This window comes from Venturia canescens, chromosome 7 (genome assembly GCF_019457755.1).
Source record: "Venturia canescens isolate UGA chromosome 7, ASM1945775v1, whole genome shotgun sequence".
NCBI classification, from domain to species: Eukaryota; Metazoa; Arthropoda; class Insecta; order Hymenoptera; family Ichneumonidae; genus Venturia; species Venturia canescens.
The window spans coordinates 14,504,041-14,529,710 of NC_057427.1; the positions used below are offsets into that span (position 1 = coordinate 14,504,041).

General features: G+C 39.8%; 1 protein-coding gene across 4 annotated transcripts in view; it reads right to left on the bottom strand.

Moving 5' to 3' along the window:
- The window catches only part of nrm (neuromusculin), a 142,452-nt gene extending 118,437 nt beyond the window's left edge, over nt 1–24,015 (bottom strand). For all 4 annotated transcript variants that reach the window (XR_006261465.1, XM_043422960.1, XM_043422962.1 and 1 more), the window contains exon 1: nt 22,379–24,015. Coding sequence is in view for 3 of the 4 variants with exons in the window: in XM_043422960.1 (XP_043278895.1) it covers nt 22,379–22,451 (73 nt within the window). In the remaining variant the exon portion in view is untranslated. The remainder of the gene's footprint in view (nt 1–22,378) is intronic.
- Between the last annotated feature and the right edge of the window lie 1,655 nt (nt 24,016–25,670).

Genomic DNA, 25,670 nt, shown 5'->3' on the forward strand with positions numbered 1-25,670 from the left:
CTGTAATACAATGCTCACCGAGGGCTTTTCAGCTATGGGATGCATTTTATTGAGAGCCTTGTTTGCACTAACATTTTTCAGGCATTATATAAATGATGAAAAGATACATTTGAAGCCGCGGTTGAACCGCGACCCAAAGTATGTCAATAATGAGCACAGTCTTTTAAAATTCCTAATTATATTCCTTTCACGAGGATTTTGACTCCTCAATCCTATAGAATTGGGAATGTTACTGAACACTGTTACGCACGGTAGCAGCACCTACGTTTCTATTTATGTGCAACTACTATCATTTCTACCATATAGAGAATGCTTTGATGTTCCTTCAAGAGGTTCGCAACGTTATTTGATATCTTCGCGAAGCATGAGGCAGGGCAAAGGCGCGTTCTTCATCTGTATAAGCGTGTCCCAAATTCCTTGGAATCTCTCCGGTATTATTGGAATTCCCGTTGTTTCTTGTTCGTACAAAATATCACTGGCTGAATTGAAATGAATCGTTTGTCTGGCCCGTTTCAAAACGGCGTTTGCTTCCGCTGGATTACTTTACCGCGGTGATTTGCCACTCGTTTTTAAGAAAAAACATTTTTACGGATTAACCCTCAGAATTTCGAGGGGAAAAATCAATTTCCAATTCTCCGTGATGGGTCTTTGCAGGTGCGAGGTAATTAACCGTGAAAACTTTCGTCGAAGGAACGTCGCGTTTACAAAAATACGACGTCGCTCGCACGCTTATTTTCCTCGAGCTTGCGAAGATAAAAGATCTCACGAAATTCAGAGACAGTTTAAATAGATGAGACCTCGTGGATTCGTGAAGTGAACAACTGGTGCACGAGAACCATCAGAAACGAGAAAAAGCTGCGCTTTATCCGAAAGAAACAATGTGATAGGGAGACAGAAAGGGAGATGAAAATTTGGGGGAAAGGATGTTGGGTCGATGCTCTTTCGCCAGACGAAACAAAAGATTGATTCGTGAAGAAGTGAAGTTCTCTGTGTACCCATGAGAGAGGATAAAATATCATTTGATCAGAGCAAAAATTGGTACTCAGGGATTTTTCGGATCCGGGTGATGCTAAAAGCGTTATTCCATCAGCAATTTAGTGTAGCAGAATCAGCAACACCGATGTTTTAGTAATTCCAGTAAAATCTCCGATTTTGGGCCTCCATATTGGATCCGTCATTTTGAATTCCAGGATTTTAAGTTTGAATTCGTAATCAGGCACCCGAAAAACGTCCCTGAATTAATTTTTTGTTTATTGTTTACCTGCTAGATTAGGCACATTACATTTATTGACCGAAAAATGTGCTTTTTTTGCACTGTAGTGATTATTAACGTCCGCTAAGTACAACATAAGCCCTTAATAGCGGTAAAGTAGCCACGATTGATCTCCGAACATCCTAAAAATACATTTACATTCGTTGTGAGCCACTAAAAAAAAATTCGATTGAAGAAAAACAGACTTAAAGTGGGTGACATACCAGTATGTCACTATGCTTCAAAGGGTTATTTCGTTTACAGATGTTTTTAATTTTTTTCATCACGATGTACTCATCACTTTTGCATTTATTTCATAACGTTTTGTTCCTTGAACCAAACGTTTTTCATGCATTGTATCTTTATATTTTTTTTAATATAATATTTTTTTCATAATTTGTAAATTTTTTTCTGAATCATTGTGTTGAAATAATTTACAATTGGTTTCGTAATTTTTTTTTTACATGCCATTATGTTTTTAATTTTTTTCATTCGTCATCCGATGTGCTCGTCACTTTTGCATTTATTTGACAACGTTTTATTCCTTGAACCAAACGTTTGTCATCCATTACCATGATTTGGCAGATTCATTTTATTTTATTCCTTACGTTTGAAACAGCTTTTTTATAACCTTTGGTAATGAATTGCTCATTTGAGGCAAGTCTCGAGAGAATAGATCAAACTGCTTCTTATAAATCATCGTGCATTTGTTTTTTGAACTACATGAGTAACATGAGTTTCACTGCGAGACTACTGACCAGGTGACATAAAACATAAATGTACTTATCTCCAATTTTTTCACAGCATTCATGTCGTTTTTCGAATTTCGTTTACAGATCCGATAGCACAGACATATTCAGGTACTTTCACACGACTTCAAACAGCCATGCTCTCAACCACTTACAGTTTTCCTGAAATGTTTTTCTTCTCTCGCTCCTCGCAATGGAACACTAATTCTCGATTTTCATCTGCCGTCCTTAATGAGTTACAATTTCCATAATTTGATTCATATTTTCATTGATTGACAAAAAAAAAAAAATTAATCATCGTTGTCCACGTGATATTTTTTCGTAGTGGAAACAACTACAACTGGAAAATTCTTGACTCCTTCGTTCTTCAATTCTATCATCTCCATTCAACCTCCATAATAAGGAGCGTACTACGAACAAAATTCGAGGAAAAAGTATACGAATTGATTTTGTCCCTTTCACAGTCTCTATTACCCTTCGTCTTGTATCACCGTAGGGCACGATGGGGTATCATCGCCGAGAGAGAATGTCGTAATAAAGTGTCCTTGAATCCACTCAAAGTCTCGGAAGCCAAGGAGATTTAAGAGAGAAGCCATGAGGATACTTTTCCCCTGAGAATGCTCAACGTTCGTTCATATTCTGGACATGAATTTTGAAACAGTCTGCTCTCGTGGTACACCAGCGAATATTCTGATCTCGGAAAATGGGACACAAAGGAGCTTTACCGTTTGTGCTTCTGATTGTACCAACAACGAGCGAGAGATCAATGCTTTCCCGAGAACAAGTTACCGTAGCAATCATACGGCTTAGGAAATACAAGGCGGGTGAGAATCGAAGTTCTGCAGCAGTATCCTCGAGGCAGTTTGTAAAAGTCGACAGAGCCGTCAACGCGTCAAAAGACGAGGAACGTATGATTCCTTACTCCAGGACATATTGTGTTATATTTCCGAGAAAGTTTCAAGTCGTAGAAGCTCCTTTTGCTCGCATCGTCATCACAATTGAAGAAACGTTTTTCTCCGTGGCGTCATCGTTATCGCGTAACTAGCTGTCGCATCTACTTTTTTTCGAGAAACAATCCTAAGTGTAGAAAAATAAAGCAGAACTCCGTGACTCGTATAGCCAATCGTATTTTCAGCAATCTCTGTGTTATGAATAAGTAAGCACAAAAATACGAACGAAAAGTTCCTGCGGGATGCGATTTGGCAACTCGGTTTTGTTGATGTTGTCGATCCATAAATAAATTTGGTGAACATCGATGAATCCATGGAAACGGACTGGCCGCGGTGTTCGTATATAGGTACACAGATATATTTTGGCAGAATGCTATTGGCGCCGGAAAGTTGGGGCTCCTCTTTTTCGCTTGTCGAAACGTATTAATTCAAAGTTGAATCGGGCGGAGCACAAGATTTGGAAGTTTCATCGGCACATAACAGGGTTCTATGCGATCGAATACTTTGCGAGCACACGAATAAATATTTATTCCCAGGAATGGAAGAAATTCCGATTGGGTTAACCGAAGCCCAGGCCCGAACGAGTTTCAAATAAATCGAGGTTTTTTTCCCTGGAGCATTAGGAGGCAAGCAGGTTACAGAAACATGGATCGTTTTATTTTTCTACTGGGCGCGGAGAATATTCCGATAATCGAGGAACGGTAGAGCGAAATTCTAATGACAGGAACGTTGCACAAATTCATCGACGTATATGTAACTAGTGGAGGAGAGGAGATGTCTGTTGAATTTTCAGGAGTGCATCAGCCGCAGGACCAGATGTAACGGTCCACAGACGTGGTGCCACTCCCAGAGACCACCCCTTTGATGAATAATTCACGAAAAGCGAGAAAGCGCGAGAAGGAGAGAGGAGGGAAAAGCTCGTGGTACAAAAATTTGCCGCAGTTCACATCGAAGGCGCTCCGGCTAGGCATAGCGGAGGTTTAAGGGGTAGCGTGCGCGATGTGCTTACTGGAATAAGTATAGGAACTCCTGCTGCGGAACAAATCATAGCACCATTAAGTGTACCAGGCGATGCGAGCACGTAGCAAACGTTACAAGCAGCGAAGGTATGTAAGAAGTACTATCGCACAGAATACACATTCGCTTCGCTCTCCTTCTCTACCCCCGGCGCTCTCCCATCGTTTCCCTTCCTCCTGCTTGCCTCGCTCCTCCGTTTCTCCTATCCCGTCTCTGTGCTGGTTCTACATTGTTGCAGGTCCAGAAGGGAGGCTGCGAAGAGCTTTCGCCTCGCTTCTCTAACCCGAGAGGTCATCACACAGCGAGCAGAGAGACCAGAACGAGCACGGGCTCGCTCTGCGATAAATCTTATTTATGATGTTCACGCGGATCCTTCTGTGCTCTCGCTCCCCCTCGTTTCTCCCTTGCCCTTTCCCGTATTCTTCCCAATTCCACAGACTTCCGTTGTGTCTCATATACAGCGAAAATAAAGCTCCTTTCCTACGATTCTCGTTGCCAGAATAGGCGCTAAAAGCTCAAAGCGAGTACGTGTACCACACAACTGAACACACCGAGGGCTTTACGCGTTTCCACTACGCGTCACACCCTCCTGCAAAGTGTACTTTGCCATCCTCGTTCCCGCTCGTAATGTTCTCGCAGCATGCGTTATTACCTTTCCCAACCGTTTCCCATCGTGGACGTATACTTCATCCGGTATTTATGCCCCTTAAATGTTGTAAACCTCGGAGTTGTGAACATAGATAAAGAAAAAAAAGCAAACGTTAACGTTCATTTCTAAGACATGTGGAACATTTCGCAGTGAATATAGATTATACTCGTGCTTGTACCGTGTGCAAACATACGAACTATTCAAATTCGATCAAGGCATTTACTTTTACGCGATTTCCCATTCATAAATAAAAACGAAGAATCGTAAAAGTGCGTAAGACGTAAAAGTGAACTTTCTTCGAAATTAGTTGCTTTTCTATTTTATACCACAAACATACACGCGTCCCGAGAAATTAAAAAGTGAACGGACTTTTTTACCTCATTGTTGACCGAGTTGCTCGAGGCTGGGATTAAACAAACTTCAATACAGTGAGAAAAGCGCGTATATAAGTAAAACTCGAGTGAAATTGCGTTTTCGAAGAATTTCCTCACTTTTTTATATTTTATATGCTTATCCGTTAGTTTTTTCTCTCTATTGAGAAACGCCAAGTAGAATGGGAGGGAAGATGAATTTTTAATCCAACATCTTCTCGTCATTGGGGCGAGCTCTCGCTCTCCGTCTTTCTCCCTCCTGCCCGCGCTCACTCTCATTTCTTCGAGTGCGTTAGCCTCTAAATGTTATTTCCTGAGGGCATGTACGCGCGCGCGCGCGCCAACTCTTACATGCACACACACGTAATATATGCATTTGGTGGTCCGGTATACGGCTTTCGTACGTCGTACAACTTTGCCAGCGAGAGCACGACGAGATTCCCCCTCCCCCGTCTGCTCTTCCCACGAGCATAGCCCCGGAGCATCTCGAAGGATTTTCGCATGAAAATGGGATTGCGATGTGCAAAGTTTCGGCGCCCTCCTCGCTCACTTGCTCGAATATCAGAGGCATGCGACCGAAGAGAGTTGGAAAGTTTCTCGGTCTCTTTGCCTCACTCTTTTCTCGTTTTTCTTCGGTCCAACAAAATGAAAATACGTATATATGCAGGCATACGTACGCTCATACACATTTATACAATACATATGCATCGCGGTATCTACATATACATATACAATATATATAATCAGTTGAAGAACCACAGACAAGGCAAAAAGCAGATGGGTATGAGTATATATCTATAGGTAAAGGGGGTAAGATGAGTAGGTAGATAGGTAATTCGTGCATGCTGTTGCAGTTGACCCGGCGAGGTCTTGAAATTTTCAGTGAAAGAAAATCGAGCAAAGAAACTACTCTTTTCCATTCCTTTAGCTTCAAATTGATATACATGTATATAAATATGTGTAATTGCAAATTCTTTCTTTCGTTTCTCTAGCTCCTTCCACATTTGCCGAAACTCTGTAGATATATTACGAGGGAATTTGCATTGGTTGCCTTTTCCGGCTGGTCTTTCGGATATTGAAATTCCAAGTGCTCTCAATAATAGCTCGATGTGCGCAAGTGCTGCGTCTTCGGTTCTTTCACGTATCGTTATGTATACTCCTCGTTAATACAAGAATGTCACGCTGCTCGCCAGCGTCACGACTTTTTTTATTATTTCTTTTTTCTTTCCTTCGAGGACATACTTATTTCGCGTGACACACACACACACGTAATGGAGGATTTTTCAAGAAGACAGTGATGTCAGCGTGCGTGGTTCAGACACTTCTCTGCTTCTGCTTCTTCAACTCGTCTTTTTTCATCCACTTTTCATGTTTTTTTTTCTCATCCTTTTTCTCTCTTTCCCTCTCATTCGCTCTTCTCACATTCTTCGATGGACAAAAGAGGTTCACGAGACCACAACCAGGTATAAATCGCACACGGCCCTCCCTAACCCTTGTGGTCACTCAAACTTCCGCAGGAAGTGCCCGCGCCTTTCAACCAGATGACTTTTTGCTCTTCTCGTCTGTTCTCTCTCAGCATCCTTCGTGCATTGTTTTGAAGGATAGAGCGAAACGAAATTTCGTCGCGTCGGAACGAGAGAGACAAATATATATTGAAGTAACGAGGATTCTACCTACCGGAATACTATTCGCAGAATCAGTGCACACTCAATCACGATACATAGTTCTAGAAACTTCAATAGTATAATTTGAAATCCAAAGTACACAAGGTTCGTCAGCGTCATATAGATTCGATGGTAATTCGGAATTGAATTATTTGTACAAAACAATAAAGTGGAATTGGCATGCAGAAGCCACGAGGACAAATGTTCGTCGGAAAATCCGAGAGAGAAACAAAATTATAAAAATTACTATGACATCATAGTGTTAGGGTTCTACATCGCCCATTTTGGCAAGTCAATTCCGCGCGAATAAAAACTTTTGAATTGTGTATTTTGCTGTGACAGAGGTTTGAACTGTGCTATTTTTTTCTACGTAGTTCACCGGGGAAACGTTGTAAAATTTATGTCGACTCGACGATAAAGTATAAAGTAGAATTATTAATGCCGTTTTGCTGTGGATAGCAACTATTTGATCGGGCAGAAATTTAGTTGGTTAGTTAAGAAATAAGTAAATCCGCTCAACTAAATTATACATAAAATATTCTAAACTTTCTTTCGAGGTAGGCATTTGTATGGACTTTGTATGGATTTGGTTCGTCATCGATAAGATTTAGTTAAGCTATACACAAAGAAAAAATCCGACTATCAAAATTATATCTTATTTTCCACAAATCATGTTGGCTAATAGAATAATAAATTTCAACAAATTTTGGGTATATCGAACTGACCAGTATATGATTCGATTTACAAAATATTTATTATTCTCAACAAAATCGTTTAGATACTTCATTACTCGATATTCAAATAAATGTAACATAAAAGTGTATGTGAATTAAGTAGAAATAAACAAATGTTCCGAGTTCTTCGAACAGAAAATTTGGTTTCACTCGATCAGTTAGTTCACATGAACAAAAATTTAGTGATTCGGATAAATGAACTTTAGCAAGCGAATGTTAGTTGGATCAAGCAACAAAAATATCAACTAAATTCGCTTGTATTCGAAGCAAGATAAATCTTTTGCCTCGCGCACGATAAATATATACTCATGATGAATACATAATAAATAGTTTTTTAGCATCGTGATCCTATTAATATAAAAAAAAATAGTACAAAATGAAGTTTATTTATTGCTCAAAATATCCTTCTAACTTTTTCTTTCGATCCGGCATCCAAACCCCAACCCAAAACAAAAAAGAAACGAAAATATGGTGCAGACGTACGAATGTGTACGATCGACGGTTCAACTGAACATTTTTCCAGTTTATATACACACAGCAAAAATTTTACGATGGCACATGCATTTTCGACGATTGGATTCAAATATTTCCACAATAAATATTCTTAAAAATTAATAAATATTACGATATAGAACCCTGCTCCTATGGCACCATGGAAATTTTTACTTCAATTTTCTCTCCGTGTGTAAACATTCGTGACGAACTTGCGCTCCATCATTATTTCGATGGGCAACAATTTTTCATCAATAACTCTCCCATCCGACTCGACTTGGCAATAAAATAGAACGAAATCATGAACGAAACTGCGAAATTTGAAACGTTTTTTTAATATTTTCGAATATACAATGCAGCTAGGAAAATCGATGCTTGAACAAAGTAGTTTTCAAGGTAAATTAGCCCGGCGGTGAAGCGCGGGGAGGAAAGAGGATGGAAATATTTTTGGTCACATCTTTGCGTACAATAGCGTGTATAATGAATGCCCGGAAGCACATTGGTGGCCTATAACAATGCACAGACACGTATTTGTATGTAGAGACACCAGTACATCCGTATACACGGGATATAATGAAAGAGAGGAGAGTCGTATATACACGGAGAATATAGAATGGGGAAAGGATGGTCAGTAATTTGTATTCGTTATTTTGGGAATACGAGAAGAGGCTGAGAGCAGAATGAGACGGGGTTTGCAAACAGAAAAACAGGAGGAGTTTCGGCGGGGCGGTGAGGGGAGGGGAGGGGAACGCTCGCATAGCGGTTTTGTCCAGCGCGAAAGCAATCCTGCTGAATCGAGCATATGCAGAGCTGCTTGCCGTCGCCGGATGGAAGGCCACGATATACACACGACGAACATCGAGCCATGGAGAGGAAGAGGAGAAGAGAGAAGCGATAGTGGTGGCGGTGGTGGTTGCGCAACCCTCAAAACCCTGTCACAGCGGTGAGCAAAACGTTCCCGTCTCATATTCCGCAAAAGTATGTACCGGCATGTGTGTTCGCGTATATATGGAGAATTAAAAAAATCAACATAAATTACATGTGAAAGGGTCGACTTTAAATAACATGAGAAATGCGGAATTCTTCTGTCGCCGTATAACAAAAAGCTCGCGTTCACTGTCCTCGTCGGTCGGTAACTCGCGAGCACCAGCATCCAATCTCGGGCAAAACAGGCCAAAAAAATAAGCTCCGGCATATCCCGTCGAGTCCTGAATTCACATGTTTACGCACATTGCGCGTCTGCGCCACTCCCTTCCGAGATCAAAGCCAACATATTTCTCTCAATTATAACATCAATTGGCGCAACGATCGGTATGGAAGCTCATTTAAAACATTGTTCCGTATATTTAGTGCGGAACACGATGCCGAAATGATGACGGAGCATAAAGCTCGTAGTTGTATGTTTTACCCGTTTCATTATTCCCCCACTGCATGGATGATGCACAAACTTTATGACTTCTTTTTCTATCTCTTCCACTTTCATTGCGCCTCCTTCCTCCCGCGCTAATGTATGCAGAGAAGTAGGTCAACCCCTAATAAAATTTTAGATTACCTCGGCTTTCAGAAAGAAAAAAGAGACGGCAAGAAGGAGAAAAAAACATTATTCTCATCACCGGGGAGCCCCTGATCGTGAAAGGATTGTCAGATGTACATGCTTAATATTAAAAATTCTAGTATTCATACTTTTTACTAATTTAAACTCACCTTTTTACGTCAGCCATACATGCGTATCTATAGAAATATTTCTCTGACGATCGGTACAACAAGCTACGAGGGGGATGTACAAGAAAAAAGTAATTAGTTTTTCTGTCCGCAAAACTTGTGTATCTTTGCACCGCGTGAGCGGCACGCTTCCAATTTTCATCGGTGGTAAAAAAGTTTTCTCGTCACGCCGATCGAACCGAACGAAGCGAAGAAAACAAGAGAAGAAGTTGGCCCGAGAGAGCAAAGGCTCTGATGGAGGATGAAATTGAAAAATGCCAAGAGTGATCCAGCGTTCCGGGACAAATCGAAAATTTACAATGTAAATAGGTCCTTTTGATCGGGAGTGGATGTGGAGAGAGAATAATATAATATCGAGTGTACTCGCGTTATGGTGGCAAAAGCTCTAAATCCTGAGGCCTTTGACGTTGTTTAATAAAGCCAAACGCGAAGTCAACGAGTATGCGGGGTCGAGGGGGTTGGTTTTGTGAGAAACTTCTCGCTCGATGCCACTAGGCAATTTCATCCCCTTCCCCCCCCCCCCCCCCTCCTCCTTCCCCGGTCCGTCCCCCCCAAATCGTCGTAGCATCCTTGCTCCCTTCTCCGCGAGTTTCATCCACCGCCTTATACCGCACTACAAACCCCTCTTTCCTACTGCACCTCGCCCTCCACCGCCTTTCCCGTACACAAGCCACTAGTTAACGAAGTAACGAGCCGTCTACCCACAAGCTTAATCCAAACTACGCTAAGCCGATAGTGGCATCTATATAGATGAATCGTGCATGCCTGTATATATAATATGGGTGTATATACATGTGACATGAGACAGACGGGTTTCGTGTGTGCATGCAGCCAGTTGAGGTAGGAAGATGTGTGCAGCGGATGGCTTATATATAGCGAAGGAGGCGAACCCTAAAACTCTTAGCAGGTAAACTGGAGTAGTCTTGAGGTGTGTTGAGTGTGGTGTGGCTTGCAGGTGTGTTATATGTAACGTTTCGCTGTGGGGTATGCGTGTTACAAATACAGGGGTTAATATAGATGAAAATGTATAAATATAGTTGGGGAGTACGAGGATATATCACGGAGTGCAAAGAGGTCGAAAGTAAGAGTGAGTTGAGGTTATATCCCGAAGTGAGGTGAGACGGCCCGAGGGCGTTCAGCGGATTGAGATCGTGCCCTGTATCTTAATCGAATAAGAATTACGCCGAGACTCGACGAAGAAAAAAGCATCAACGGGGCCAAAAGAAAGGAGAGAAAAAACACGGGGAAAATTGTGTCTGAGAGAAGTCTCCGAGAACTTTGCGGAATAAAGTGGTCGATTTCTTTTATGCACCAATTCCTCGCTCGCTTTTTTCCTCTCGATTATTTTCCTTCTCTTGCGCGCGCTCTTTCCCTCGACATCGTATTATCCCCCGGTAAAAACTGAATAAGCCTCGCGATAAGATCGCGCTGAAGATTGTTGCAACGATCCCGAGGACGATTTAATCCTCGGCAAGAATAGACCACCTCCGATGGAAGCTTCGTGCAAGCAGAGACGGCGCCTGCTTTGATGTCTTACTTTTTAAGGAGGCCCCCCATCGGTCTTTGTGCCCACAAAATACCATCTCTGTTTACCATTTCGTTACAACTTTTGCAATTACCGCGTTCCGTAATTCAATTGCGATAAAGCTACAGGAATTATACTCCGTATTGAATGTATCGCGAGTCACGTTGATTGGGTCCATTCCATTCTGAAGGATTCGGATTCCTGACTCGCAGTCGAAACAATTGACGTTGTAGTTGGTCCGTAAGTAGATATTGTAGTATTCCCTCTCTCTCTCTCTCTCTCTCTCGCCGGAAGTCAGAGGTTTCGATTCGATTCTCGAATACTACACGTTACCGATGTGTCTGTATATCCGAGTGCATGTGTAAGAGCGAGGAAGAGGGGAAGTTAAGCTATGTATATATTGTATGCATCAGAATGAATTGTGTTGCAATCCAGCACAGTTTATAGGTATCGATCACCGGCCATCGAAAGGGCCTGGCGCGAGAAACTTTATTTTTTTCATTAAATGTTTATTTGCTTTTTCGATTCATACACACATTAGGTGAAAATAAAGAAAAGAATAAAGACCTTAAAATAATGTGCTTTTATAAATTAAGCTATACGATGAATTTGGCTGCGTCAACAGCAATAACTCATAAATCTTTTTTCTGCGTTAAATAATCTTTTTTACTATATCTAATAATATCGCTGTTGCGAGGAGTGAGCTTTTAGTTTTATCCAAACTGTTTTTTGGATCGCGCGAGAAACTTTATCAGGTATTGTCAGAATGTTGTATGTGTGTATATCTATATATGTGTGTGTGTGGGTATTCGATCGATATAAGGTCTCAATCGATGGTAGGGATTTCCCCTTCCACACGTTTCTGAATGCTCAAGATTATTCCGTATATCAGAGTCGCGAGGAATTTTGAGGACATTCGATCTCGAACCGTTTGCCATTAATCATCGTTGATATTTTGTATTTTACATGAGATCTATATATATATATATCTCGATAGTCCGATAATATCAATGTACACCTCTATCAATCGTACATCTATTATCTCAAAAGTATAGAGTCTCTTGTAACTCCTCCGATCAACGCTGAAGAAAATCACCATCGGGAAGTTCAGCCCATAAAACAAACAAAACACACGAAATATCGCTATTTCATCGTCGTCGAATTTGCCTCCACTGTTGGACGGTACATTCATACCCGAATATCGAAAAGGGGACAAGAACCTGGAGTTCGTTCACACCAAAATCATCCTCGCCGATCATCGATGAGCTGGACTCCTTCAACTGGGGATCGAGGAGTGAATATTGATAAGTGAATTTATTGTTATATTTCCGAACCAAATTTCTCACTTAGTATCAATTTAATGAAGTGTCCGAGTTATAAAGATCAATATATATTTCATGTAAAACGAAAGGGAATGCAAATGTATGAATGCATCAACCTATAATATTGTTCACAGTCATAATTCGAATAATGTATGTGTTTCTGGATCTGTTATTTTTTGTCTATTCTTGGAGCGATCCTCATAAGTGAAACTTTATGTGCCCGCAAACCATATACCCAGAATTTTGTGTAATACCAATTTTTTGTGTGTTGATTAATTGTATGTTCACTCCGAACAATCTTGCCACATTTTCGTAATATAGATCTATATATATATACCTGTATATTCATGTATTCGAGAAATTATTCGATCTTATGAGCTTAAGGAGTAAATTCGTTTGTAGTGGGGATTCTAAGTTACAAAAACAAGAAAAGGTATTTGTTATAGTATATTAAGTGGGTTGAGCCCTTTGCTTCGGTTGTGCTGTATTGGACCCACAGTGCTTTTCGCTACTAACCAGGAGGTAAATCCTTCATCTATACGCCTGCCTTCCCCCTCCTTTGCATATTATTGTTTATATACGCTCTACTCCAACGGGAATCCAGTATCACAACACCAATGTTAATTCTGGAGCATATCCCTTTTGTTCTCTTGTACAAATCTGTATTCCATTGCTACTGAAAACAAATGTATGTATGTATGTTTATGCGGAGGCATCAACGAGCCCAGAGCACGTCAGCATTCTACGTTTACTTAGCTTACAGAAGCCTCAATTTGCGAGTTATATATTTGTTCTAATTATTGTGAAAATAATCGCCAGATATTTATTTACTGTTAAACAGAATCTTCGGGGCGAGCAGAAATAAATATCTCTCGATATTCAATTACGAAATAGAAAAAATATTCGTTTCTCTCGAATGCTTGGTGTTACATTCAAATTGGGAACATCGTTGGTAAAATAGAATGAAAAAAAATGAAATTCCAACGATTTATTTGGTACGAAATTTTTCAAAGTAATTGATTCGAATTCGGCTATCGCAAAACTCGAGTTATCGATTGCTCTATTATTAACGATACTCGTACGTTTTTGCATAAACCGTTTCAATTAATCCTATACCGTCGAAAAACTGTAATTAAACCATTTCACTTCGATGATAATAAACTCTCGTTTTTATGAGAATCAATGTATTAATGAGCTTTATGAGCAGATACCCAGCTGAGCGCAAAGTCCTATTTTAATATCCGAGAGACGGAAATACGAATTTATTCATAACACGTTTTCTGCGTTGAATAAAAAGGATTGCAGCCTATAACGTGCGAGGAGAGGGAGCATGGATTTGTGTCCGAGTGAGTGGCTTTGAAGCGATTCAAAATAAATAGAGGAAACTTCGTATTCAGCCCGATTTTCACATTTATTTTTCACCAAATGTACGTAAAAGAGGACCGAGCATACATCGCCACTGGCTGATTATTCGGGACTTGATAAAAAAAAAAAAAAAAAACATAGAAAAAACCTCTTAACCGCGCTATTAACGTTATGTGGCTCGTCGTTGAACAAACTTTTCGATCGGAGTGAGCTCCAACACGAAATCTCTGTCGAAGCCGTGACAGTGGTGTTGCCTCGCGGTTAAAAAACAAGCGGTACGTATTGATGGTTTACCGGCCCACTCGCGTGCGTATTTTTCTGAGTGTACTCATGTGCATTTGTGTTCACTTCCGTACACACCTAGGACTACTCTCATACCCGTTTGACAAGATCGAAACAAATCGGAGCAACTAAAGAGGAAGAGAGAAAGAAACGGTGCTGGGGAACACTAAAAACGAGCCTTTCAAAGCGCATCCGCGATATTGCAAAAATTGGGTCGCCAATCTCATCCCGAACTGGTTGCTCTGCTCTCTTTAGCTAACAATTTCAGCAAGTTTTTAACGAGCGTACAGAGCTGCATCTTATTTACATCGCACATGCGAAAAGTCAAAAGATAATGAAACATTCTCGTAATCTATTTTTTTGTTTTATATCAGTTCGGCCGTTGTATATGACTAGTCAGGTTCGCGACTACTTTATGTTGATTAATTTTGAATCTAAATTATTAATAAAATTAATAAATACTTGTGTGCCACTAGTTAATTTTCATGTTTATACTCGCAACGCCTCATGTAATTGGCGGGCGCATGAATTTTGCTATGTTATCGAGGAAATTTCAGTGTGGTAAAATTGAAAATACAAAACTATAAAATTTTTCGTATAGCACAGAAAAACGATTGCTATGTTTTCTCTTAAATTTTCATCAAATCATATCATTATTTACTACGTTTTTAATCAAAATTCACTCGGTGTTCATTTTTGATATAGTACAGTGCGTTATTTACTATGGACTATGGTAAAAACTTTTGCATTATTTGAGACACTCTGTAGCGATTATTATTATAATATCGATATAGTCCGACGTTGCTATAAAAACATAGTATTTTTTGCTATAAAAGTCTCTCCGTGTACATGGAGAATATTTTTATCATGAGAATGTAATAAAATGCTTTAGAAATATCATAAAGGATTAAAAAATACTTCAATTCGACTAGTTAATGATTGAGTCGATACCGGTGACACTTGAAATACACACAACGTAAGGAACATTTTTATTGTGCGAAAGAAAGTTCATATATGTGTGTAATGGCACCGGGAAAAGAATGGTAAATCCATTACATAAAAGCGAAGCAACTAGATGAATAAAAGCCCGTGATTCAGTCTCAATAATAAATTTGATGAAATTCCCGTAATTCCCGAATTTGCCCGAAGTTCAATCAGCTGTTACCAGCAGTCCAACGTAACGACTGACATCCGCTTTCGACACGTCAAAAACTAAAGTTTTTTCATGTTTTCTTTCTTAATAAAGCCCCGCAAGCTAATGTTTTTTAAAAAAGAACCGAATCTCTGATAAACTTTATTCACGATATAAACTTTTCCGAGGCTCGAACACCGTACAATTTTTTCACTATTAACCCTAGAACGCATGACTGGGGTGTGAGCACACCCCACGCGAACTTCAAACTACGCTCCCGTCCTAACAAGCGAAATTATCGACTGATTATCGACGGATTTTTTAATATATAAATTCAATTGAAATTAGTTTTATCGTACATCATTCTTTTCGTTATAAAAAAACGAAGAAAATGGTGTAGGATAAAGTCAGTTTAGCATCGTAGGACCGGATTTATAAGCAGAAAAAGAGTGGGGTGCGTTCAAACCCCGGTCATGAGGTTGAGGGTATGAAAAAAGGCACATGAGGTGTAGGGTTAATATTATTGTGAGTCCTCCCATAGGATACCGTGTTAAAAACTTTAAATTGTTAATGAAATAATTCAAAATTTTGCCCCGTAAGAGGCCCCGGAACTGTATTTATCGTTATCAGGAGACCTTAAACTATCATTTACCCCAAAAAAAAGGGTATCTTCACCATACTTTATCGAATAGCCGGACTACTTTGAATGAAAATTAAATTGCCTATATACGTGCTTTTTTCTGAATTCATTTAATTATCAATTTAGATGACAATGATGCATCGTTCGCAGCTTCAAAACTGAGACACACGAAAAACTTTAATATCATCACTTTTGTGATAAATTTGTCATTCGTTCGAAATTTTCATTACTCAAGAAGTTTCAACTGGTGAGAAAGCATTTTCGAACTTTTTGATTTTCTAACTACAAAGAGTCATTTTTATATTGATGGCGATGTGAAAACACGATATATGAGCTTGTCAAAATAAAATATCGTAATTAATGATAATTTATTCTCTGACGCATGAGAAATATACAATGAATGAATTTGCGCTGCTTGTGTTCCAATGGCAACTTCGTCAATTTTAATTATCACGACAGTATAGTATAATACGGCAACAATAATAATAAAAAATCGGAGAAGGAAGCACTTAGTTTTCATTCCCATTGTTTCTCTTCATCATTTTTCTTCGTTTGCAAAAGCCTTTTTATGAATATTTCAATCTTCGTTTCCTCCGTCGAGGAAGCTTTGGCAGTTCCGCAGCGCAGAGAAGCAAAAACAAAGGGTTATTTTATTGTTTACGCTTTTTTCCCTATCCATTTTATTAAACTGAAATCTCATCAAGACTCCCTTCAACGTTTAAACTGAATATCAAATCCCGGGAATTCTATTTGTAACAATGTCAAATAATAACATTTCCTCAGGTCAACCATTCTTGAGCAGTTCCAGCGATGATTGACACAGTAATTGCGATGATTGAGAAAATAATAAATGAAATTGTGAATTAATCTCTTTTCACAACCTTTTCAGACTCTTGTCTAAAAATGTATATCCCCAAAAACGCTTTATTTTCTTCTTACACAAGTGAGAATTTTAACTTAAACATCAGAAAGGGGAAGATACCACCGACCCGAATGAAGCGTCGCGAGGACCGAGCAATATTTTTGTTATTCCCATCACTCAAAATGACTTGAATTGAAATTGTTTCACCTGCGTCACTTTACAAAGAAAATAAAGCTCAATTTATATAAATTAATTATATTTGCAGAAGTGAAGCTCCACTCCAAAAAAGTTCAAAATAATTTTTTATGCACTCAGGACAATACAAATAAAAATTATTTGGAGCCGTTTCGGGGTGATGCTACGCTTCTGCATAATTACCGAAATTTGAAGAGATTTTATCAAAGAGACTAAAATATGCTGACTTGTAACCGTCGATTAAGGGGCCCATCGAGTGTGAAATTTTGAGAAATTTTTTTTTTTTTTTTACATATTTCGATAGTCTATATTTTTAAAAATAACATACTAAAATTTCGAACAGTTCTTGTTCTACAGCCTTCTAAAGAATAGCTGCTCAGCGGTTATCTTTTGCCCCTTTTTTCAAAACTCTGGCATTTTGGTAAATTTAATTTTTTTATCACAATCGAGAGTCATCGTACGGGAAATACCTTCCAGTTTAAGGTAACTACTGTACTGCATGCTAGTCAAATGAGTGCTAAATTTTCAAAACGCTTTTAGACCAAGTTTAACGTACCGATTAAATGTATTGTTAATGGATTTGCATTACAGCATATCTTATTAAGATATAAAAATATAAAAAACGCTAGTTTTGCAAAAGCATCAACTGATAAATGCAAATTTCCACGCTGACACATTTTCACTGGTATTTTTCAAAGAATTATCTGCGTTTTTACATCGATTTTATTGCAACAAGTCTCATTTTGTTCGTCAACTGATCCTCTATGAATCCACCATGATCGTTTCACTATTGCAGCTGATTGTTCATTAAGTGAAAAAACTTTTTCATTCATAATTTCTCTCAGGAATGAGTTTAAAGGAAAATCTACGTGGTGAATTCGTAGAAGATCAGTTGATAAATAAAATGAGACTCGGTGCAATAAAATCGATAAAAAAACGCAGATAATTCTTTGAAAAATACCAGTGAAAACGTGTCGGCGTGGTAATTTGCATTTATCAGTCGATGCTTTTGCAAAATTAGCGTTTTTAATATTTTTACATCTTAATAAGATATGCTGTAATACAAATCCACTAACAATACATTTAATCGGTACGTTAAACTTGGTCTAAAAGCGTTTTGAAAATTTAGCACTAATTTGACTAGCATGCAGTACAGAAGTTACCTTAATAATCTTTTCGGTATTTTTTATTCCAGCCACAGCGAAGGCTATCACTGCAGCAGTGCAGGACTTTTATTTGTGAGCTGGAAGACGGCGAATAACTCGCTCAAAAATAGATTTATTCATTTGAAAATTTTACTGTAAATTCATCATTTGCGTATAAATATATCCTCAAAATTTGAAAAAATTCCGTGCAACAGTTTTCTTTGAAAAAAATCCCAAAAATCGGCTTTTTTCAGGCTGTCACATTCCCTTAAGTACGACGAAAAGTAAACCCATCGCAATATTCGATTCCGTGCCATGGATATTTGAAACCTAAATTCAATGTGCATCGATCTTATTTTATTTCAATATCCGAAATAATGGAACGATCGAAATGAAAAACATAACTTGCGAGTGAAATATTCCTTGCTTCACAGGATTCGATTGTCCCTCTGTTATTTTTATCCCTAGGGTATTGCTCCACCTCCGATTGTGTAGAGTGAACAAGCTCGAAAATCAGCGAGATGTCTTAACCAATATATACATAGAAAAAAGATGAAAACACGCATACAAGTATAGGTACACGTGTATGAAAAGGTGGGAGGACTCCCAGAGCCCTCGGTCTCGCTTTACGGTCTTTCTACTCGCTTTGTACCGAAGCTATATTATAGGTACATATATATGTATATAGCGATGGTAATGCGAGTTAAAGTTTTGCGTTGCTTTCGTTCCCATAGGGGAAAACATAGCCTATCTGGCAAACTATTCCGCATCTCTCGCTTACCGCCTTTCGCTGTGTGATGGTGCGCGTTGAAAAAACCCACCTCTATATATATATATATATATTTATTCAATTTAAGCGTGTATATAGGTGTGTATACATAGCCATACATTAGTATATACGTACGAAAAGTTGGCCCTTAATTATTATTATCGTGTGAAGTTACACTTTAATTATTTCCGCTCGGGCGCGGTAAATGTTTCCTGTCCTATGTTGTATGTGGCTGTCGTTGACGAGGCCCAGTATGGAGACGTCGCACCATGCAGAAAAGTGAAATGGCATAAGCTACCAAAAGTTACGCAACGTTAACAAGCCGAGCGCCCTCGTTCCCAAATTCCCACGACTCTCACTAAATTCGTATTAATTTTTCAATCGAATAATTTTAGTTTTTAGCGGTGAAATCTGGTGCGGTAGTCGAGGGACGATTCCATCAAAAGTAACTTTCATCAATGTTCTTCAGTCAATAGGAGCAGAGCAGGGATCGAATTGTCTCTGGTGGAATCACGGCTCCGTTTTAGGTGAGAAAAACTCTAATAAACGGGGAGACGAATCGCGCGCGGTATTCTGTGTACAAAATACTCCTTTTTTTTCGTACGCTCTCATCCAGACTTTTGTAATTTCGTACTCCCGTCTATCTTCTGCATACATATATGGATGAAGCCCCACAGATTGGTTCGTTCTCACCCTCATACTTTTTTTTATACCTCTATACATTCGTTGTATACATATATACAGGCTTGACTTTTTACGAACGAGTGGAAATCCCAAGCTTTTATATGAGACGTTTCACGAGAATAACCCGCCGACTGAAATCGCGATCACTCATCAGCTCATTGTGACGATAATTACACAACTTTGTCACGAATTAATCTCAACAAACTGGCTCGCATTTTCCTCCATCCCCGAAGCCCCGTTCCACTGATTTTCGGGGGTCACACTCGTCACCCTATGAAAGCAAACGAATGAGAATTCGTTGAAACCTTTCTACACACTTTTAACGACGATTTGATCCCAATTTAACGAACCGCTTCCCACATCGCGCCCCTTGCTTATCGCCCGTTAACGCGTTTGATCGAAAAATTCTGACGTCCATTTCTGCCAAATACTTCCGGATGGAAGAAGCGATTGCGGTCACGCGCAGTCTTTCGATGACGAACGAATTTGCCCATACAAACAGTGATAGAGATTTGAAGAGCCCCTGGGACTCGGTTGCAATTATTTTCATTGCTTTTTCATGCATCGTTTGGCCTCGTCGGCCGAGGGGAGAGGGAATGATCCCCGAGGAGCTGCAAGAGATAGCAGGAGGCTTCTGCGGCTGTCAGGCACGAGAGAGAGAGAGAGAGAGAGAGGAAGAGAGACCGAGCTGCGATGGCCGGAGGCCAGCTATAGTGTCGAAACTCGCCCCATGGTGTTAATGGAATACATTTGGTCCGTTTTATGCACATACATATATACGTAGATCGACAACGAGATTCTCGCTGTATATATTTGGAGAAGATGCCCTCGTTAAATGCGTCGGGACGAGTGGTACGACGCTCCGAGTTGTTCGGCCAACATATCGCTCTATACATTCGAGCATTCGATCAAACACGAGCGAGCAACATTCCGGGGACAACTAAATTCCATGCGACTTCTCGGACTCCGGTAGAACAGCTGCTTCCGCTATTATAATTATTTATACGCTGGAATGGAAAAATTCTGTCCCTTCGAACGTCTCCTGAAAAATGATAAAGAAAGTTTTATCTGAAAGCTTCCCATTTTTTACAGATCACAAACCTTGGCATGGCCGACGATAAAACTTTGTTTCGATACGGTACAACACTCCATAACGAGCTCACCCTTGCTACAAGGAAATACTTTTTTACAACCCCTCTCCTCTCGGACCCGCACTATCGAGAATATTTTCTCTAACGATGGTATCACGTATCTTCGTGCCCCAACAAACCCATAACGTTTCTGTATAACAGTCTCGTTATAGGAGATTTCTCCGTAGATTTCACTCCAAAAAGTCCTCGTGCGACCACCCGCCTGGATGCTATTTCGAGTTGTTTATCACGCGTATTTGTTAATCAACTCTTTTCAGCCGATCTTCAAGGGGAAACATCGCAGCAGCTTCACGTAATGTGAGCTTATGTAAACATACGAATTTTATTCTTTTTATCTAAGTTATCTGGGTTATGTAAAAAATACGTCATTTTTGGGTGGAATTTATGTGAAATATAAAAAAAATGGCAGAATTCAACGACCTCCAATTTTGTACGCACATGTTCTTTGGAGCTCAAACTCTCTGTTGAATAGTACTTTTTTTCTAACCTATAACCGTTTTTTAAGTTTTTCTGAGCATCGAAAGATCGGGCCTGTGGAGTTATTTCCTACGCCCAGGTATAAAATATTCCAAGTTTGGAAATTATATTTGCTAAAAAATGGCTAAATGAAATGGATTGGTAAGTGGAGAAGCTATAAAAAATATATATTCAAAAATGTATTCTATAAGTTTCGTCAAGCTATTTTTCTCAAGCTGATATGTTCCTCCTTAATTCGTAATCATATTCCGCGAGCGAACGAATAAGCGATATTTATTAGTCACGAGTCCCGCGGATAGATTTGTCTAAATAAATCTGTTCTGTTGGCAGGTTTAAAAAGGTCGGAGCATAAAATTCACGAATTGACGGCGAAATATATAGGAGTGACGAGAGGAGTCTTTGAAAGCTCGCATTCGTCTAACTTTTCCCTCAGCTTTTTATCAACATATCTCCTCGAGTATACACGTATGATATTTCGAACCCGTGAAAATGGAGAGCGAAAAAAGAGCGCGAAAGCTTCACCTCCGCGCTTACGGAGCTCTGTGGTGGAGACTCCCTGCGCGTGCGATATATATTTCCCTGCATCAAATTTGCGGCACGACTCGAGACGCCCATACTCACACACGCTGATACATTTATATCCGTAACAACGCTGCGCCACGTAAGATGATATTAAATATAGCGCTGACCGGTTAGCGACACAGAACGTGTGCAGCATCTTTCTCTCGAGAGCTTTTGCCATCTGGTCTGCTCTTGCAACCATCATTATCAGTGTAGAAATATGAAAAATTTTACAAATACATAGATATCCCAGAGATACCGCGAAGCCTGATGAAACACTTTCGTTCAAATTCGCTCGATCCTGGACACCATTGATTTCCCTCAAACGCTACGCTCTTTTCTTCCCTTGCGGTATCCCGTGAAACCAATTAATTTGTGTGATTAAAATCAAACATCAATTGAAATGCTCGCTCGAACGGAATCAATTGCGCGCTATACATAATAAGCAGTCAATTCAGGGGCTGCGTTGAGCTTTCAGTGAAACCGATCGAACCGAGGTGATTGAAGCATGTTACAAGTCCATTCGGACTTTCATAAATGCCTGAAAATTGACGTTTTTATTAAAAAAAAAAGAAAAAAAAAGAAAACGGCAATAAACTAATGGACAAAGAGACGAGACGGAAGGAGTTGAGATTCTCTTTGAAAATTTAGTGCGAAATTTCAATTACCTTGAACTTCACGAGCCACGGTGAAGAAGCAGGCGACGAATACGGAAAGCAGAACATTCCTCCAGGATCCCATTTCGTTTTTATTACTTTTATATCTTATATTGATATATATTTATAAATATATATATATATTGCACATGCACACATTCACACACACCAAAGCTCACTTCGTCGGATAGGCACGGCCGTAAGATAGTCGGAAAAGAAAACGGGGGGTGATGACTCGAAGAGTGTTATATTTTTGTCCTCGTTCGATATAGACGAAGATTCACGATTTTGGATGAAAGCGAGCGGACAACTGGCAGAGTTCGAAATGCCAAATTTTCCTCTTCCTCACGTCATGTTCGACGGGCGCACGACGGTTCTGGATGTCGAGGCCCGGATTTAGCATCGCTCAACGCTGATATCGCTAATAACCACAATCACTGGCCACTCGAGTCGAAGACACTTTCCAGCAGCACCGGCGACGAAGCACTGGCTAATCCACTCGTACCGAAAGCACACTCGTTTTCGATTTTCTTTATAATTCCTCGTTCTTCCGCATAAAATATCAATGGCTTCGGATTATTTAGATCCCATTGTCCCTCATCGATTTGTGGCAAGTATTAATATTTGTCATCTCAAACCGGAAATTTTTGCACGCAGGGCTCTCCTTGATTCGATCAATCGTCATTGGACGATGAAAGGGGACGTCGAAGTTTTTAATATATTCCAGGAAAAAGTGTCTCTTCGATTATGTGCTTTTTGTCAAGTATCAACGAACCTAATGTTCAGACGAGGGACCCTCTACAGGGGATGATTGAAGAGACAAGAGGTGTCCGGATCTTGGTTATCTATATATAAAGACGAAAGTACGCATATGTACGTGTATGTGGAATCGGAAGATGGATCGACGAAAATGGGTTGAAAACCGGTCGCAACGATGTGGCAAGCCTTGATCCTTCTTCACTTCTCCCCGAACTATATGCGTTATATAAATAAATCTATATACACGTCCTCGAGCAAGACGCTCCTTCAACGTCCAATAAGTTATGCGGCCGAAAACTCACCCCTCGCGCTCTCGCGAGATCCAAACACTAAAGTTTATCCGATGACCCAAAGTGCATCGAAACGGGGCGGCGCATATCCTCTCGAGAAATTCCCATACTAAAACCGAGTATATATTCAACAAGCCATTAAACTTTCTGGATGGAGTCTTGATTCAACGAGAATATTAAAAGAGGGACGATTTCAGTGGAGCATCCGCGATTATTATGCGGAGAAGGAAAACAAAGTATTGACGATCTTCATGACGACGTTTCGTGAACAAAGCTGTCGAGCCAATTGCACTGTTGCATGATTTTTCAAGCTTTTCTTATTTTTTTACTTTAATTCTTTTTTTCAAGGGTAATAAAGGGAAGACCTCAATTCACGTATATTTTGGCACGTGTCGGCGGGATCGTTGCGATTTTCATTCGCAACGTGTGAGTGAATCGCACCGAATCGGGGGGGGGGGGGGGATCGATTATTTATTCTCGTAACTTTTAATCGTCATTCGTTTTTGTGTTATTCCTTTTTCGCGTGGGGATTCACGCGTGGTTCGAAGGGTTCGAAAATATTGAGATCGCGGGTTTTTGAGCACGACCGGCCTCGGGACAGACCCGCGAACGACTGGCAAGTCGCCGGTGTACCAACACCAATACGCTGTGAGCTACTCCGCGTCGAAAACTGCCTTGCGCTTCCGCCGAAACTATCTATTTCTCTCTCCCTCTTTTCCTCAGTCACTCACTCACTGCAAAACGCGCGCACCGCACCGGGCCATCCTCTCTCTCTCTTTCTCCCTCTCTCCCTCCGTCCTCCTCGATCCCGTTTACCTTTAAACATTATTGCCATCTCTCGCTCGCTCCCGTGCGCTTCTACTCGTCTCGTATGGTGGAGTCGTTGCGCACCTGTCGTTCCGGGGGCTCCCGGTGTCGGGGCGCATGCCTCCCCCACCTTTCGACCCACTGACTCCGCGAGCCGTACACATATGCACGCTGTACGAGCGCCGTATCCGCATATTAAAATTTCCGACATTTTTTTTATCGAAAGAAAACGCGTAAACACGTGAAGGAGAATTTTTTCATTAAATTTTCTGATTCGTCTCAAGCGACATTATATTTGCGTTCATTTATCGAAGCCGTTATTTGAATCTCTTGTGTCGGAAGCCCATTTTCAGAGGGCAGCAAACGCATGCGAATATACGTTCGACAGAAAAAATACGCGCTCAAATTTTTTTTCCGGGGAAATGATCGGGTAAAAAATATTTTCGTTCGCCCGTAAAAATAGAGCGAAGCATCGCCGAACGAGCCATGCAACATTTGAAATAACGAATCGTTAAAAATATCGGTGGAACAACGCCGGACGGATGTAAATAGTGAAATATATTTTTTCCTCTTCCCCTTTTTATTATTAAGTCAAATCTGTTATGTACATAACGATAAATAACTGTAAAGGTAACTGAGACAAAACATCATTTCAGAGTAAGGAGGGTGGCTACGTTCGTCAAATTGATAAGAAATTGATCAAATTTGGTAATAATGTTCAACATCAAGTGCGAAGACACAATTTTTTTCAAAATTTTCTTCTCCTTAGTTATCGAGTAATTACGCATTAAGGAGGGTGGCTATCGACGATACAATGTTGCCATGCTAAACCTTGTTAAATACATTAAATTCTTATCCTAAAGATAGGGCCAAATTTGACAATACAAATTTTTTACGATTTTTCTTCTGTACAGTTATCGAGTAATTGATCACTAAAGTTCAAGTGTATAAGCATAGCGTTTCCATATATATAGGTATATATTCCGGACATAAGAAATCTGCTTTAATGCGTAATTACTCGATGACTAAGCAGAATAAAATTTTGAAAAAAATGGTGTCTTCGCACTTGATGTTGAAGAACATTATCACCAAATTTGATCAATTTCTTATCATTTTGACGAGTGTAGCCACCCTCCTTAAAGCAGATTTCTTATGCCCGGAATATATATGGAAACGTTATGCTTATACGCATGAACTTTAGTGATCAATTACTCGATAACTCTACAGAAGAAAAATCTTTAAAAATTTGTATTGTCAAATTTAACTCTAAAGAATATGTTCACCAAATTTTATTAAATTCTTATCATTTTGAAATTTTTTATGTATTTTACATGGTTTGACATGGCAACATTGTATCGTCCCTAGCCACCCTCCTTAATGCCTCGGGGTTGCACGGCGTACGATGACTTTACAGAGGTTAATTCAATCTTTGTCGAAGGTCGATCGTT